Consider the following 19,047-nt stretch of genomic DNA (forward strand, 5'->3'; position numbering starts at 1 on the left):
TGGCTAGGCCATTTTGAAACACAAGTGGTCTAATGCATGCATTGACCCTTGAGCTAGAATTAATTTATTAATAAATGCCTAGTTCGTAGCGCGTCATCACTAACACTCGTTGGTCAAATAAATGCCCTAGGCCAAACTTGACACCAGACACCACGTTGTCGAATATGACTTATTACAACTTTTGCGTTTGATACCAAACAATTGATATCTTGGGGTCTTTGCTCCATCATTGTGAATTAATTGCCTTACATAACACGTGCACTTCAAACCTGTATATTTGATTATTAACTTAATCAAATGCTAAGCAAAACGTAAAATATTCATGTCCTTGTGATACAAACTCTATATTGATTGCTAGATTTGTTTTTTATTGTGAGGAAGATAATGACATTCTGTATTATGATTGCACCTATGATAGACACTTTCTCCTTTAATCAACATGCATTTGATATATTTTGGGATTCTATTTTTCAGTGGGATGCTTTAATCAACATGCATTTGATACATTTGTGAAACTTATGATGAGGATTTCCTAACCTTTTAGTGGAACCTAGCTAATTGGGATTTCTTTTTATCATCTTGTGGGTGTAAGCTCTGTTATTAGCATGTTGTATGATTATGAACTTTGGATATACATTCCACAGAACACTTACAGAGGCATATAGAATAGAACAAAACAGAAACAGAGCAGGAATAGAGGCTCTACAGAAGCACAATAGAGGGTTACAGAAGGTGAACAGAAAGCATCAGAACCTCATAACTCATACTAAAACCATTTCAAACTATCAAAAACCATTCAATGATATTTCAAACAATATAAACTTCCATCAATCATTAATCCATACTTCATACAGAAGAAAAACAGAACAAAACAAAAGCTAAACAAAACCAATCAGAACCTCAACAGAACCTATCAAAACATCATAGAGCCTCATATTTCTATTGAAAATTATCATGAGATTTCAAAACATAATCAATCTCATTCAAAACACTTTCAAACACTTCATGATTCCTTCTTCAACAATGTTACTCATTTGTAGCCTTCTCATGGTGAGATTCTTATTGGAGATAGTTCGTCTATTTCTATTCTCAGGGACGGGGCAATATGCATCTTATTCCAGATGGGCGTGGTGGTGCCCATGCATTTGAGGTACTTTATGTGGTGGCTTTGGGGTATCATCTTCTCTCGGTGCACAAGATTTGTACCCTCAGCCTCTTGGTCGAATTTGATGTGGATTCTTTTCGAATTCTTGATTGAGGATCGAGAGGGGTTCTTTCTCCAGGTTACGAGGAGAATGGAGTCCATAAGTTGCAGTCTTCTTCTGCCTTGACTTCTCTTCTTCTTACCTCCCAAACTCAGTTCGAGCTTTGGCATGCTTGGTTTGGTTACCTCAATTATGAATATCTTCGAAAGGCGTCTAAGGACAAGTTTGTTCAAGGTTTGCTAGATATTGTGGTGAGTCACCAGCCTTGTGTATCTTGCATTTGTGGGAAGCAGAATCGTGATATTGTTCCCAGCAAGGCTTTGAGGCGGTCTTCAACACCCTCAGAGCTTGTTTCCACCGATCTTTGTGGACCGATGAGGACAGAATCGCTTCAAGAGAGTTTGTATTTCATGCTCATTGTAGATGATAACAGTAGGATGAGATGGGACTATTTCTTGAAGCTGAAGTCGGAGGCTTTCTCCAACTTCAAGGATTGGTTGCTCTTTGAGGAGAACTGATCGGGGCAAAAGCTGAAAACCTTACGATCGGATAAGGGCGGAGAATTTGTTTCTAATGAGTTTACTCGGTTTTGTGTAGATCGTGGCATACACCAGGAGTTTGCCAATACAAACATCCCTCAAGAGAATGGCATTTTGGAGCGGAAGAATCGCAATGAGATTGATATGGCCCATACCACGATGGAGCATCGTCAAACACCTCAGTGTCCATGGGCTGAGGCTGTGGCTACTTCAGTTCACATCCTTAATCGTTTCCCTACTTCCGTTGTTGTTAGTATAATTCCTTTTGAGGTGTACTTTGGCCCGATGTTTCTTATTTCAAGGTTTTTGGGTGTGACGCTTATGTTCACATCCCGAAGACACAACGTGATAAATTTGAAGCGGCTTCCAGAAGATAAGTGTTTATGGGCTATAGCTTGCAATCTGAAGGCTACCGATTGTATGATCCTGTTAAGCAGGATGTCTACACGAGTCGTGATGTTCGGTTTGTGGAGGTTCCAACCCCAGAGAGGGGTCAGGATCACCTTGTACTTGGAGATCCCGATGATAGCTGGGCCCCAGTGATTGTTCCTCTCGAGCCTGTGACTCTTGAGGACTCTTCTTCGGATGAGGAGTCTACTTCCCAGCCATTGGATTCACCGATTGGTCCTCCGTTGACAGTGGACCTTCCAGAAGCTTGAGTAGATGGAGAGCGCCGAGGCGAGATTCGGCCTCCTCCTCATTGGGCCCATGACACGCTCCGAGATTTAGGGATCGAGGGGGTCCCCAAGGAGTGGAAACCGCAGGATGGACTGCGGAGGTCATGGTAGCACCAAGCACATACTACGGAGCTTGTTTGCTCTAACTATTGTTTGATGTCCCGTGTTATGTAGGATAGAGAGCTTACATAGTAAAGGAAGCTTTACAGTTTGATCATTGGCGAAAAGTGATAGAAGCCGAGTTGGAGGCTATTGAGCGGAATGGCACTTGGTACCTTGTGCCTCGTCCCTCTCGTAAGAAGGTGATTTGTGTCAAATGGGTTTTCAAGACCAAGTACCATAGTGATGGCTCTTTGGACAAGCACAAGGCTCGCCTTGTTGCTTAAGGTTTTGCACAGCGTCCAGGTGTTGATTTCCATGATACTTTCGCCCCTATTGCTCGCATGGTAACTATTCGTGCTGTTCTTGCCTTGGTCATAGGAGACGGCATGTCTTTCAGTTGGATGTGAAGTCAACCTTCTTGAATGGTGATTTGAAGGAGGAGATCTATGTAGAGCAGCTTCCTGGCTTTGTTTGCTCAAATGGGAAGGTTTACAAGTTGAAGAAGGCCTCGTATAGCCTAAAGCACACTCCGTGTGCTTGAAACGAGAAGATTGATTCGTTTCTCTAGGCCAAGTTGGGATATCGGCGCTCTAGGGCCGATACACAGCTTTATGTGCACACTTCTGAGGGTGGTCTTGTGTTTGTTTTGTATGTTGATGACTTGATTGTTACAGGTGATCATGCCCAGCAGGTCACTAAGACAAAGGTAGCCCTACATCAGAAGTTCAAGATGATGGATTTAGGACTTCTCCATTTTTTTTTTGGGCCATGAGATATATGAGCCTTAGAGGGGGATTTTCATCTCTCAGCAGAGATATGTGCAGGAGCTCTTGGTGACTTTTGAGATGGAGAATTGTTGGTCAATTTCTACTCCTATGGATCCGAACTAGAAGGCCACTTTACACATAGATTCTCCTTTGACGGATGCTACCCGCTACCATTAGTTGATTGGATCATTGATTTGGCTCCTCAACACATGGGTTGATCTATGTTTTGTTGTAGGTCTCTTGGCTGGGTTCATGAGTGCACCTCAACAGGTGCATTGGCAGGCTACTCAGAGGATACTTTGGTTCTGAGGGGAACCTTCTGACCTCAGGATTTTCTATATAGTAGGTACAGATGCTTCTGAACTTGTTCTTGCAGGTTGGATTGATTCGGATTGGGTTGGCGACGTGGATCAAAGGTGGTCTACTATAGGTTATTGTTTTACCTTGGGTGCTGGTGCTATATCTTGGAGTAGCAAGAAGCAGCCTACGGTACCCCTATCTTTGACTCAAGTAGAGTATTGGGCTGTGTCTTCTACCACATGTGAGACTATGTGGCTTCGGCGGTTGTTGGAGGAGCTTGGCTGCCCCCAGACTCGTCCTACTGTTTTGCGGTGCGACAATGAGAGTTGCATTGCCTTGGCACGGAATCTCGTATTCTATGTCCGGACGAAGCACATAGAGATCCAGTATCACTTCATCAGGGAGAAGCTTCTGGATGAGACCATCGATGTGGATTATAAGACCGAAGACAATCTTGCAGATTTGTTTACGAAGGCACTTCCCCAGGCTTTACTTCACTGACACTCCAGATCCCTCCATCTGCTGCCTTGTCCAGGATCTGAGAGGGGGTGTTAAGAGTCATTTCTTGGATGCGGCCACATCAGTAGTGCCAAGTGGCAGCAGTTGGTTCAACTACATCAATTGGCTACATTTAATGTAGCCGACCCGATCATTTATGGGCATTACTTTCAGCCTATAAATAGGTTGAGTTTCTAGCAGTCTTTTTGCATTGTCTCTAACAGATTTCAGCCTACTGATTGCGGAGATGGCTCTCGGGGCTGACGGAGATCGAGATCCTCAAGGTGGAGACATACGCAGATATTTTCTCTACACATGTGTATAATTCTGCAACCTTATACATCATCCTTCACTACAGATTTTCTGTGTTTCACTCACTCTCTCTCTCTCTCTCTTCACTCTTTGTCATGGTCATTCGCTTCCGCATTGCTTCACTTTGACAGGACGTAGGTCCATTTCTACCCCTATGGATCCAAACTGGAAGGCCATTGCCCACTCCGGTTCTTCTTTGGCTGATGCTACTTGCTATCGGTAATTGATTGGGTCTTTGATTTGGCTCCTCAACACTCATACTGACTTATTTTTTGTTGTAGGTTTGCTGACTGGGTCCATGAGTGAGCCCAAGATGGTGCATTGGCAGGCTGCTTAGAGGATATTGCGGTTCCTGAAGGGGATCCCCGATCTAGGGATCTATTATCCAATAGGTGCAGATGGTTCAAATCTTGTGCTTACAGGTTGGAGCAATTTAGATTGGGTTGGAGATGTGGACCACAAGAGGTCCACGATAGGTTATTGCTTTACCTTGGGTGCAGGTGTTGTTTCTTGGAGTAGTAAGAAGCAACCCACTATTGCCTTATCTGAGGTGGAGTGTTGGGTGGCGTCTTGTACCACATGCGAGACAGTGTGGCTTCGGAGGTAGGAGCTTGGCTGCCCTTGCCAGATCCTACTACTCTTTGGTGCAACAATGAGAGTTGCATTGCCTCCGCACAAAACCCAATGTTCTACGCTTGGATGAAGCACATAGAGACACAGTATCACTTCATTCAGGAGAAGCTTCTAGATGATTCCATAGATGTGGAGTACTACAAGATAGAGGACAATCTTGTAGATTTGTTTACGAAGGCGCTTCCTCAGGTTTTACTTCAACAACATTCCAAATCCCTCAGTCTCATGCTATGTTTAGGATCTGAGAGGGGGTGTTAAGAGTTATGATCATCCCCTAGACACACATGTATCAAATTAGGTAGTGTTCATGCATTTTCTTGTCAAACAAGCATTCGAGAACAGTTCATTAGAGTTTGTGTTGCATATGCCACATGGTAGGCTATACAGTCAGCACAGGAGTGACACATGGCAGTTGCATTTATTCTAGATCAGATTATTGTGTTGATGTGATAGTTTTGCCATTTTTGGCAGATTTTTGTGTAGTCAGCCAAATCTAGCACAGGTTGGCTAGATTGGCAGGCCGACTGCTATTTTGGCTGGGCCATAATTACTGCTATATATCGCAGATCTTCAGCACACATTCACACTCTTCAGATCGCAGATTTCAGGCTGAGATCGTGTTGACTGCAGCAGACTTTGAGGTGTACAGCAGGGTGACATCATTGAGGTGGAAATATGCAGACATATGCACTGTGCCCGTGTACATATCTGCATTCTTATTCAGTATTCCTTCATTGCAGATCTTCTTGTTCCTCTTTTTGTTTCTATAAAAACTCCATTGCCATTGACATGAAAGAATCAACTTCAGCTTTGGACCACATACCTTAAGGTAATAAGACTTGGATGTAATGATAATAGATTGCATAATTCACAAGTGAACATACAAAGGCCCTATAGATAACTTCCAATAATCTCATTTGGCTGTCACTTTATCTAGTACCCAACGTAACATTCTAGTACCCAACGTAACATCAATTCGAGGGAAATTTACCAGCTTAAAGGGTAGCCCAAATGTTTGGAAATCACACATGACTTGGATGTCACACAACTATGATAAATGATGCCAATCTTTCACATTTAGATGAAGCAACTTAGGTTTTCGAAATCGACCCTCAAATCTGTGGTCAATCCAAATGTTTCCAAGGCGCTCATGATGCAGGAAAGTTCCTCTTGTTGATTTCTAGGTAGAAAAAAGATCATCAGAACGGATGAGTGGCAATCACATAAAGCATAGAGATAAGTGGACAACCCTGTCTCATTGATTTGCCCAAAGTCCAAGCTTTTGCCATCATGTTAGAACCAAGAATACAAGATGCATTGCTATCTTGATAGAGACAAGATATGGCATTCAGCATTTTTGGTCCAAAGCCTAATTTCGCCAGTCTGGAAAATGGCAATCATATGAAGCATAGAGTAGGTGGACAACCTTGTCTCATTGATTTGCCCAAAGTCCAAGTTTTTGCCATGTTGGAACCAAGAATACAAGATGCATTGCTATCTTGATAAAGACAAGATATTGCATTTTGCATTTTTGGTCCAGAGCCTAATTTGGCCAGTCTAGAAAATGATATCCCAATTCACCAAGTCAAAAGCTTTCTCCACATCAATCTATGACAACAAGCAATCCTGGTTTGTGTGCTTGGCATTTTCAATAGTAGAATATACATTTGCCATTTTGTTGGTGATTTGTTGTCTTGGGAACAAATCCATATTGAGCCTAATGCAGACCAAAATGGAGAACTCCTTTCAGCATTTCAACAATCATTTTTATGACAATTTTATAAGCAGCAATCATCAATGTAATTAGTCACATTCAACAAGTGAGAGACATTCACACAGACAAGCATGCACTCAAAAGTAAATTTATGTCGGGGTGGTCGTGGTTGGTGGAGGGTTGGCTTTTTGGTGGTAGCTATAGTGGAGAAGTCAATGAGGGGTCACTGTCTAGGTGGGCTTGAGGATGGTATACATCTCTCTCTCAAAAGCATGCTCTCTTTTCTGCCGTAGCTGCAATAAGCCTAAGGCACTCCATGACCCAATACAGTGGGTCAAGTCACTCTTGAAGGAGATCGTGGTATCACCCTCCAAACTCATAGTAACACTACAGTGGTTAATGTAGTGCTCCTCCATCTCCTCCTCTATCTTGCATGGTTAGCGGATATGATTTCCTACTGCAAGGACCTTGTATCTCCCAGTCTGCTCCTTAGCTGGCATGATCAAGTGTGGATTTGGCCCATGGCACATGTGAGGCCATGCAAGTGTACATCTGTGTTTGTTGGGCATGTGATCAATTCATCAAGGGAGAGACTCATGGACTATGTCCAATATTGCATCATCTTCGTACCTAGTGCTGCATAGGACACAAGCATGTCCTCTCAATGTCTAGCTTCACTCAATTCAGCACCAGTCTACCAAGTTCAAGATTTGCATAGTCTAACTTGCAATTAACAGGGGGAGTCTGTCAATACTCATCCATGGAGGCTCAGCCATGTGTACATCCGAGCATGCCACCAAAATTTGTTCCCTAATGCTAGTGAATTGTCCATAAGACTTGAGTGCCGATCATATCATGTGGTGTGGATGACTGTTTGTGAGTCATGCACACTATTGTCATGGTCAAAGGTCTTACTATGGGCTGCCAGCCATCATAGAAGTTTCTCTTGGGCCTATCCTGTCCTAATTATGGCTCTCTTCTCGCATGGTAGAGACCAGGTCCCCAGATCTCTTCTCCGTAGAAAAGGTAACACTACAGTGGTTAATGTAGTGCTCCTCCGTCTCCTCCTCTATCTTGCATGGTTAGCAGATGTGATCTCCTACTGCAAGGACCTTGTATCTCCCAGTCTGCTCCTTAGCTGGCATGATCAAGTGTGGATTTGGCCCATGGCACATGTGAGGCCATACAAGTGTACATCTGTGTTTTTTGGGCATGTGATAAATTCATCAAGGGAGAGACTCATGGACTATGTCCAATATTGCATCATCTTCGTACCTAGTGTTGCATAGGACACAAGCATGTCCTCTCAATGTCTAGCTTCACTCAATTCAGCACCAGTCTACCAAGTTCAAGATTTGCATAGTCTAACTTGCAATCAACAGGGGGAGTCTATCAATACTCATCCTTGGAGGCTCAGCCATGTGCACATCCGAGCATGCCAGCAAAATTTGTTCCCTAATGCTAGTGAATTGTCCATAAGACTTGAGTGCCAATCATATCATGTGGTGTGGATGACTGTTTGTGAGTCATGCATGCCATTGTCATGGTCAAAGGTCTTACTATGGGCTGCCAGCCATCATAGGAGTTTCTCTTGGGCCTATCCTGTCCTAATTATGGCTCTCTTCTCGCATGGTAGAGACCAGATCCCCAGATCTCTTCTCCGTAGAAAAGGTAACACTACAGTGGTTAATGTAGTGCTCCTCCATCTCCTCCTCTATCTTGCATGGTTAGCAGATGTGATCTCCTACTGCAAGGACTTCGTATGTTCCAGTCTGCTCCTTAGCTGGCATGATCAAGTGTGGATTTGGCCCAGGGCACATGTGAGGCCATGCAAGTGTACATCTGTGTTTGTTGGGCATGTGATCAATTCATCAAGGGAGAGACTCATGGACTATGCCCAATATTGCATCATCTTCGTACCTAGTGCTGCATAGGACACAAGCATGTCCTCTCAATGTCTAGCTTCACTCAATTCAGCACCAGTCTACCAGGTTCAAGATTTGCATAGTCTAACTTGCAATCAACAGGGGGAGTCTATCAATACTCATCCATGGAGGCTCAGCCATGTGTACATCCGAGCATGCCAGCAAAATTTGTCCCCTAATGCTAGTGAATTGTCCATAAGACTTGAGTGCCAATCATATCATGTGGTGTGGATGACTGTTTGTGAGTCATGGACGCTATTGTCATGGTCAAAGGTCTTACTATGGGCTGCCAGCCATCATAGGAGTTTCTCTTGGGCCTATCCTGTCCTAATCATGGCTCTCTTCTCGCATTGTAGAGACCAGGTCCCCAGATCTCTGCTCCATAGAAAAAGTGCCAAAGCTATTAGAGTAAACAAAGTGATGATGAAGTCCAGCAGCTCCAGATCTCAACTAGTAGTCAGGGTGACCGCAACAAATTGTGTTAGCAGAGTATTTGTCAGCTCATGTGTGAGTCTGAGCTTGATCTGAGCTGGGCATTTTTATTAGGTATTTTAGGTATTTTTCTGGTGTGGCATTTTATGCCATTGGGGCATTTTATGCACCAGTCGGCCAGCATTATATGCTGTCCGACCAGCATTATTGCTCCCCACTTTTTCAGCCTATTTATACTCAGTGGCTCCTCCTCAGTCAGTCACTTCATCTTCACCATCTGCAGACTCTGTGGAGAGAGGAGCCAGTGCCAGTGCCCACGCAGCCAGTGACTCACTGTTGTATGAGACTGTCTCGTGTTCAGATATATGGATTCCATTTCCCGTGCATACATCTGAGTTCTCATCTGTATCGTGTTCATTTCTTTTCTCTTTTTGTCTTGTGTTTCAGCAGTTTATTTCAGCACATGTTTATGCTTTCACCGCTGCTCCACTTCTGACATGGTATCAGTTTTCAGGATTTGTGTTTCTGCTGTGTTTTCTTGCTGATTTCAGGACTGTTTTGTACCCCTGCTGATCAGACGACTGCTGTCGCAGCCAGGCGACCTGTTTGGGGCTGTTTTCAGCCTGCTTTTTTTGCAGTTTTGCCATCGCCTGCTGCCTCCGCACCCTCTGCTGCCTACGCACCCTCTGCTGCCTGCGTTTTTCATCAGCAGCTGCTGGCGACAGTTTTCTACCTGTTTTTCTCTAGTTTACAGCCTACGTTTTGCTGATTCAACGTCTCTCGTGGCTGGGTGACTGTTACTTCAGGCCGTTTTCTCTGTTTTTGGCAGTTTTTGACTGATTTTTTGACTTTCTGCAGCAGATTTTGTCTTCTATTGATCAGATTTTGGGTTATATTGCATGTGACCTCACTATTTTTGGTGTTTTTGGTTGCGTTTTGGCTGTGTTTCCTCTCTAAATTCCATCTCTTCTCTACTTCTCTTCTTCTCCTCTCCATATGGCTCCTCCGTGCACTTCCCCTGATGATAAGTTGCATGAGACATCCTTGAGATTACAGGGGCGGCTTCCGGCACATTATGGAGGTGAGGCTTATATAGCTTCAGAGAGGGGTGACGGGAAGAAGAAGTCGAAGGCCCAGTGTTACCACTGTGGCAAGAAAGGACATTTGCGGAAGGACTGCAAGAAGTTAGCGGCTTCCAGGAAGAAGGAGCAAAAGACGAAGCGGGATGCTGACTCTACCGATGAGTCCTCTCCTTCATCAGACTCCGACTCCGATCCTCCGACCAAGATGAAGTCCAAGGAGCGGAAGGGATCCTCTTCTTCGGATCACGGGAAGGGCTTGGTGGCCCCTTCCTCAGCTGCTTTCTAGTGGTGGTGATGAGGTCATCCCTCACGACTCTCTTGTGCCAGAGAGGGAGTGTGAGCGGGTGTTTAGATGGGGCAGCCGTGCCTCATCTATACTTTTATACAGGTGCACAGGTTCCAGAGAGGGATGTCCCTGACGCATCGATTTTAGTCTGGCGGAATCAAATCCTGGAGCTGGGATTGACATCCAGGTTCATGATGAGCTGGTCATCTGACAGAGAGCGGGAGGCTTTCGTCTGGAGCTCACGTGAGGGGATACTTTGGCGGTTTGGCCAAAGGCGGGAAATCCGTGGTCACCTATGTTCAGGGGCATTTTTGACAGGATGGTCTTGTATGCTACTGCGAGACATTAGTGATGGACACAGAGACATGCTATGATCTTCTCTATTTTTCAGGTGTTTGGTACAATCGACATCGACATCAGGTTCTCTCCGAGGCACCTTGGTGGTGGCTTGATCACCCACTGCTTGGGTATCCATGGTTCTACTTGGTGGTTCTATGTTATATAGTTTTTGATCCCTTTTCATTGTACTATTGTATTGTATCAGATCACTCATGATCTGAGAGAGGGTGTTAGCAGAGTATTTGTCAGCTCATGTGTGAGTCTGAGCTTGATCTGAGCTGGGCATTTTTATTAGGTATTTTAGGTATTTTTCTGGTGTGGCATTTTATGCCATTGGGGCATTTTATGCACCAGTCGGCCAGCATTAAATGCTGTCCGACCAGCATTATTGCTCCCCACTTTTTCAGCCTATTTATACTCAGTGGCTCCTCCTCAGTCAGTCACTTCATCTTCACCATCTGCAGACTTTGTGGAGAGAGGAGCCAGTGCTAGTGCCCACGCAGCCAGTGACTCACTGTTGTATGCGACTGTCTCGTGTTCAGATATATGGATTCCATTTCCCGTGCATACATCTGAGTTCTCATCTGTATCGTGTTCATTTCTTTTCTCTTTTTGTCTTGTGTTTCAGCAGTTTATTTCAGCACATGTTTATGCTTTCACCGCTGCTCCACTTCTGACAATTGGGCATCTCAGCAGGTACAGGCTGGACAGCACTCCATGAACTGAGATGACTTCTGTATGGGGTGTGAACAGTAGTGGAAACAAGGCAGCAGTTGTTAGAGAGGGTAGATCTACAAAACCAGATGACTGAGTGGCTGTGCAGCCCTTCTATATATGGATGTGGGTCCAACCAAAGTTAGGGTGTTTGCTTATGTGACATAGAACCTTTGTAGCATATTGAGTTTTGCATTTCTCTTAGTCACATTGTACAAAGGCATGACTTGTATTTTTTGCTTAGTTGCTATGTCTGGCAGGTTAAGCAGCTCAAAATACATGATGATGTAAATCATGGAGAAGTTCATGATTGTGTTGATGGCAGTTGATGATCCACTTGGGATGCTTTTGCACGACTTCAAGAGTTTAGGACGTGTGACTCAGGCAAATATTTCTGGCTGCTTTCATGGCGCATTGTGGTGCTATATGTGGGATTCCTCTATATAACAAGATTTTGACCCTTCTTATAGGCCAAAGGAGATCAGCTCCTTACGAACAGAGAAACTCAAAGCTAGATGTTCAATATCAGGGAATTCAATCCTAGATGTAAGATCTGTGAATTAATCTATCAACATGCCACAAAGCTTGAATAGGATTCTCACTCCAGACTACTTGCAAACACATCGGACTCTGAGGCATTGTTGTAGGTGGCAGTCGATTGCTAGTATCATTGCTTGGTTCATTTGGATTGCAAGATGTAGCCATGCTATTGATCTTCAGGATGTCTCCATTGTCTGTATAGAAACTTTCTATGATCTAGAAAGAGATTCCTCATACTCTTCACAAGAGACGGGTGAGGCTGTAGGTGACTTTGAGCAGATGATGTAGAGCTTTGGCAGCTTCTTTCAAGTAGCACCACTTATGGTCTAGCATTATAGCCCACTAGATTGGTTGTTCGCTCGAAACCATTGTATTTATGATGTACTTAGCTACCCCTTACACTGCCGTCTTTGAACTGTGTATTTTATCTGAAGGGGGTTTTCTTGGGAGGTGTCATTAATAGAATGTTCTTCTCTTTGAGAAGAGAAATCTCTTTACTGCTACTAGCTCTTTGTTTTGCATTTGTGACACCCTCTATTCTGTGAGTTCAATGACTCAATCAAACACTTATCAGGTGTTGAAAGCGCAACTGCAAGCCAAGCAACAAGGCTTTTCCGATGTGCTCTATCTCGATGGAATCGAGAAAAAATATGTAGAAGAGGTCTCTTCATGCAACATTTTTATTGTTAAGGTACGCTTTCTTTTGTGATTTTGCCTGTAATTTCAGCTGCTCTTGCACTTTCATGTGCTTAAAAGAAAAGAAACAAACGTTTGGCACGGCGTCCTACATGTGGTCTTAATATGAACAGGGAAAGAGAATTTCGACACCAGAAACAAGAGGATCAATACTTCCGGGTATCACAAGAAACTGCATCATGGAGCTAGCCAGCAATTCGGGGTACCAGGTGGGGTTGTAGGCATCAAACGATTCGGACGTAGAAGCACAAGCGATTGCAATTCTGAATGTTGGGCAGTATCATATCGCAGGTTGAAGAGAGGAAAGTTCGGCTGGAGGAACTCCTGGAAGCTGATGAAGCCTTCTGTACTGGGACTGCGGTGGTCGTGTCTCCAGTTGGAAGTGTCACTTACGAGGGAACCAGGTGTGAATGTTGTTTCTACAGCAGCATTTTGCAGTATATTTGCGGACTGTCTGTGTTTTCCTCATACCCAAGAAGGAGGGCTTAGGGCTTAGCGTATACTGAATTCGATGCTCGCAGAATCTCATACCAAGAAAGAGGGTTGGGAAGCGTCTCTCGAGCACTTCACGACAGTCTTCTCGACATCCAGACAGGGAGCACTGCAGATCTGCGGGGCTGGACAATGAAGTTGTAGAGGCTGAGACGTGAAAAGTCCCGGGGTGCTGTAAATAAGGTGAATACTCGTACCGTCTGATAATTTTCTGTTTGTGCTCTTGATTTTCCCTACACTCTCTTTGGTTCTGACACAGGTATATAACATCACATTACTTGTCAAGGCTGGCATTTATCCTCAAAAGAAGGGCCTCATTATCTTAACCCGACAAGGAGGGTAGGGTTTTGCTAAGTAGGCCAAGGTGCCTACCGAATTCTTGCCGGGGTGTCCACACATAACCAAGGTTTAATGTACATGAATTGCAAAAAATCTAAAAAAACACCCTTCAAAATCCAAAGAAGCTTTTAGACCTTGAATTGTACATAAACTTTAATCATAATTAGTGGTAGATACACCTAATTTTATTCAAAAATCCCTTCAAAAGTCTAAGGGTTTTTGTATCTCCTACCTATAAAGTTTTTTGTGAATATTAATTCTTGCAATTGATTTTAAATGTAGCAATGGTGACTTAAAGACATACATCTTCTATATGCACATACTTCGTAATTTAAAATTTGCTTCTTAAAGATTGGTTGGTTACTTCACTATCTTTTAAAAAAATTCATTTTAGAACTCAATAATTAATATATAAAAGATGCATATATTTGGACTAATCTACATAGGAAAAGTCAAATACATTAAAATGAAAGAAAAATTACCAATGTACCTCTCCATGGAAAGCACTACCCTTTTGAGGTTTCTTCATGGCCATTTTAGATATTTCAAAAAATGTAATCCTCGACAAGTGGCATAAATGTATGTATATGTAGGTTAATTTACATGCCATTTTGAGGCTTCTTGATGGCCATTTTAAATGTTTCAAAAAATGTGATCCTTGACAAATTGCATAAATATATGTATATCTAAGTTAATTTACATATAAATATAAATTTGTTGTTAATAAGGGAAATTTACCAACATGCTTACGCAATTTCAAGCATTACCAAAATAATGCTCTTTTTTTTGTGCCAAACTACCCAAATCCCATCTATTTCATTGTTTCTACACAACATCTACTAAGTACTTAGTGAGATTGAGAATAGTTGCATCTGTCCCTATGAATCTTCAAATATTTCATCGAACTAATGCATGATACCATAGAAAATCATCTATCGTTGAGATTGACATGCACAATGAATTTCTTGGAACAATGGACTTACAGGGCAAAAACCAATTGATCCCAAGTGTTCACATATTGTTGTCATAATATATGCATGTAAATACACAAATAATAACTTATCCAATTTGTTAAATATATTGAACTTTATTTTCTTACATAGCAATCAAGGAATATGATTATGCCATTCACTTTGGGAAAAATCTATCACGCAAACAAGACAACTTTTGTAGTTTCATGTAACAAAATAACCTTTCCAATATATTTTTTGCTTCAATTTATCTTTACATCTTCATATGATGCCACTAAATTGAGACAACCCATATCAAATATGTCATGTACATTGATAGATAATCCCTATCTTTTCCAGATATTGGCCTCCTCACATGCGATACTCTTTTTAGAGCAATGTTGCATAGGCCTCAACTAATTGAAGCCCTAGTATAGTAGAGTAGATAACTTGCAAAACTCGTTGCACACTTGATAACCTAAGTGCTCCTATATCCATAGGACAACGGCCAACTCTCTTGTGATTTGTTAAACATACATATCACATTAGTAGTTGTGTCCTTTTGTGCCATGAAGAATCTTAGAGTTCCATCGTTTTGTCTTATGTGCCTTTCTTCAAGGCATCTTAAAGGACATGTATATATGTATGTAATCACATAAATCTCTTATTTCCTTTGAAATTTCATCACATATTTTCTTTGAAATTTTATAAATGGGGTCGCTTGTGTTCTTCTATGCCATGTGATACATGAAGACTATATTTGCATGTATGCATCTTTAGTAAAGAAAGGGAAAGTTTGTACGTATTGATTAGTATGCTTGTATAGGCTTGTAATAATTAGGGAGATTCAACCTAAATTTTAGGAAAATTTTACCCGTAGCTAACTAGCACTTTAAGGGCTTGATTTTTTCCCTTATATTATATGCACTATTGTTAAGCAAACATTATCTGCACTATTGTTGAGCAAAAGATTGGCGATTCTTTTTATGTGGGAATTTTTTATGTTTCTACTTTCACATATTAGGTTCATTGCATGTCTCTATTTGATAATAGTGTTTGCATTGAAGAAATCCATTTTCAAATGACATCAAGAGCTCCGAGTTCAAAGAAAATTTGGATTGACATCGTTGCAATGCTTTTGTAGTTGTTTTTGTTCTTTCATATTTCTCAAAGAATCCATCCATTGCGATATATAAATTTTGTATCCTTAGCATATTTTTCCTAAATCAATAATACAATTTATTAGTAAATGTTTATATCATACATGTTTTTACACAGTAATTATGTTCATCTAGTGATCATTTAATAAGAGATAATAGAATGAGGACAATTGTATTCCATAATTATATAATTTTATAAAAAAATAAAATGGGAATCGTATTGAGATGGCAAGCTCAACATGTGCAGACATTGATTATCTATTGGTTGGTTAGATGGGTTTGCATGTCTACACTTAGCACGTTGGTGGCCATTATGATTTTCAAATGGCCACTGACTTATCACTTATTATCTTTGGTTGTTGTACCTATCTATAGTTGGCATAGTTATAACATTAATTGATTAGTATAGTCAATTATATATTGTTTGACTTAGTAGGTTACTTTTTTAAATGTTATATCTTATATATACTTTGTGTACATTGTATTGTGGGTGAAAGAATAAGAAGAAGAAGAAACCAATAAGAAAACATTCTGGCATCCATCTCTATTTTTGTATTCCTTAAGTGAGCTTCCTCTTGTGTGTATGGTGTGTGTTTGACGCACAGCTCAAGCAAGTCTCTTCACCACATGATTCTTAACATGGTATAAGAGCGGACTATTTCTCTTGGATAGTGTTTGCAGAGGCATCGAAAGCAAAGCAAAGCAAAAATCTCAAATTGGTATAAGATTTGGTATGCAACTAGAGCATTGTATATTCTATAAACAACAAGTCCTTAATGACTCCTTCGCATTTTTTTTAGTCATCTAAGATAGTTTAGGATCTTGTTTTAGACATATAAAGTTGCGGACATTAGCTTTAGGGTATACTCTGATTTTCATTGTGTGGACTAGAAGTTAGTGCACATGTTACAGATTTTGAATTTATAAGTTTTGAGGTGTTTGGCAGGAACCAAACTTATATTTTATTTATAAGTAGGTTGCAAATTATATGTACTATAAAGCAATTAGTAAAAAAGGTTGCTTTCTGTATTGTTGCCTACTTGTTGTGAAAGGTTGCAAAAGGTAGGCTTGCTGTTTTGTATCAATTTTGTGATAATGGCAAAGAATAGTGAAAACCCCATTATTGAGAAGCTAGATAATAACAACTACAATCAAAGAAGTTGCATGTGACGAATTGTCTTATTGGAAAATGCATCTTCAAGTTTGTTTCAAGTAAAAAAAAGAAGCCAGAGCTGAGTGACCTTGCGACTACAGATGAATTAAAGATGTGAAAAGAATGGAATGCAAAGGAAAAAATGTGATGTATTGGCTATCTACAGTCATTGATAATACTATAGTGGGATATATAAAAAATGTAAAAAGTTTACATGTAGTATGAATCACATTTAAAAATATGTTTTCTGTGAATACATTGGTACGGAATATTCAGCTTAAACAAGAGCTAAGTACTTTGAAGAAAGAAAAATTGTATGTCAATGAGTACGTTTTGAAGGTAAGGAGCATTGTAGATACTTTGGCAACGCTTGATGCAATGCTTGATAATGATGATTTAGTATTATCTACTTTGGGTGGTCTTAACAATGAAAAGGTTTGAAAATATTTTGTTACTTTTGTGTATATATGAAAGCCATTTTTAGATTTTGAAGATTTGGTCTCTCTTATGATTACTGAAGAGATCAACATGCAGGGTGAATCATCTGAAAGAAGTGGTGAACAGATCCAATGCATTTTACTCAAGCTCAAGAAGAAGACATGGCAGATTCTCTTCAAGAGGCAATTGTATGGGACATGTTAGTGATAATTAGCAAAATAGGTTAAATCAGAAGTTTGGTGAAATGCATGTTTGAGGAGGCTATGAAAAAACGAGTATCCATTTGTTATGTAACATATGATGAATGTTGTCACAAGAAAAGACACATGATGATGTATGTTATGTTTATTCAAGTGCATCTAATCATATGACCAGCTATGTTGAATGGTTTGAAGAGATATAGAATTTATAAATTTTAGGTTATATGTAGGTGGGTGATAATTCATACTGCCCAATTTTACACATTAGAAAATGTCTCTTGTCCTTGCATAATGGTTACACAAAGAGTCTGTCAAATATATTACATGTGCCATTCATCACAAAGAATTTAGTGTTTGTTGGTTAGATAGTAGAGCAAGGGCCGTAGGTTTGATTTAATACAAATATTATTTTGTGAAAGAATTTAATGATAAGTGTAGAAGACTGGTTGCAAAAGAAAGTAGAGTTGGTTGCAATTCACCTTAAATATTGAAATTTCTATTATGAATGATGTTATGTATGCTATAGGGCAAAGGAATGGTTACATACATTGAAATATAGCACAAATGTATTGGGCATACAAATGTGCAAAGACTAAAATTAATACAATCCAAAGGATTTGTTACAAGATTGCTTGCTTTTAGAGTTATAGAATTTTATACAGTGTGTGAAGTATGTCAATTTGGTAAGTAGGTAAGATAACCTTTTTCACATGATAAAGATATAAGTAAGAATATACTTTATGTTGTGCATACAAATGTTTGGGGACCTACACAAAAAATCTTTCTTGGTGATACCATATATTTTGTAACATTTATTGATGATTATTCAAGAAAGTTGTGGGTATATTTCATGAAGGAAAAGAGTGATATATTTGAGCACTTCAAAACTTTCAAGGCTGTTATTAAAATAGAAATAACCTTGAAAGTTAAGTATTCAAAGTCAAACGGAGGGTGAGTACTTCTCTAATGAGTTAATTGATTTCTTGAGATCTCATGGGGTAAAAAGACATTTTACTTTGCAGGTATATTCCATAGTAAAACGACATTGCAGAAAGAAAAAATAGATATATTATAGAAGTTATACGAGCATTGATGGTTGAAAAGAAAATGTCAAAATATTTTTGGATTTCTCTAATGAGTTCGTTGATTTCTTGAAGTCTTATGGGATAAAGAGACATTTTACTTACAAGTATATCTCATAGTAAAATGGGGTTGCAGAAATGAAAAATAGATGTATGTAAAAGTTATATAAGCATTGATGGTGGCTGAAAAGAATATGTCAAATATTTTTTGTCTGAAATTGTTCATACTACTGTCTATATTATGAAAAGAACTCCCTTAGATAGAGTTCATAGGATGATCCTGAATAATGCTTTACATGTAAGAAGTCCGATATATCACACTTGAAAGTGTTTGGTTGTATTATATATGTTAATGTACTAGATGAGCTATAAAAGAAGCTTAATCAAAATGCTAAAAAATGTATTTTTATTGAATATTTTTTAGAGCAAAAAGGATATCATTATTATAACCTTGTTATATGTGAGTTCAAAG

The 19,047-nt window shown here is 40.4% G+C and overlaps 1 protein-coding gene across 5 annotated transcripts in view; it reads left to right on the top strand.

Annotated features, from left to right (window-relative positions):
- Window positions 1-16,420, top strand: part of LOC148031929 (branched-chain amino acid aminotransferase 2, chloroplastic-like) — a 29,809-nt gene extending 13,389 nt beyond the window's left edge. For 2 of the 5 annotated variants that reach the window (XM_087682518.1, XM_087682514.1), the window contains exons 9-12: window positions 12,640-12,756; window positions 12,875-12,970; window positions 13,053-13,165; window positions 13,283-13,885. In XM_087682518.1, coding sequence (XP_087538644.1) covers window positions 12,640-12,756; window positions 12,875-12,970; window positions 13,053-13,165; window positions 13,283-13,397 — 441 coding nt within the window. In that variant the 3' untranslated portion in view covers window positions 13,398-13,885. Of the gene's footprint in view, window positions 1-12,639; window positions 12,757-12,874; window positions 12,971-13,052; window positions 13,166-13,282; window positions 13,886-16,307 lie in introns of those variants that run through there. The other 3 variants (XM_087682517.1, XM_087682515.1, XM_087682516.1) reach the window with 3 other exon arrangements.
- Window positions 16,421-19,047: the final 2,627 nt, after the last annotated feature.

Source organism: Lygodium microphyllum, chromosome 8 (genome assembly GCF_053477565.2).
Source record: "Lygodium microphyllum isolate KBCC chromosome 8, Lygodium_microphyllum_v1.1.10, whole genome shotgun sequence".
Classification (NCBI taxonomy): Eukaryota; Viridiplantae; Streptophyta; class Polypodiopsida; order Schizaeales; family Lygodiaceae; genus Lygodium; species Lygodium microphyllum.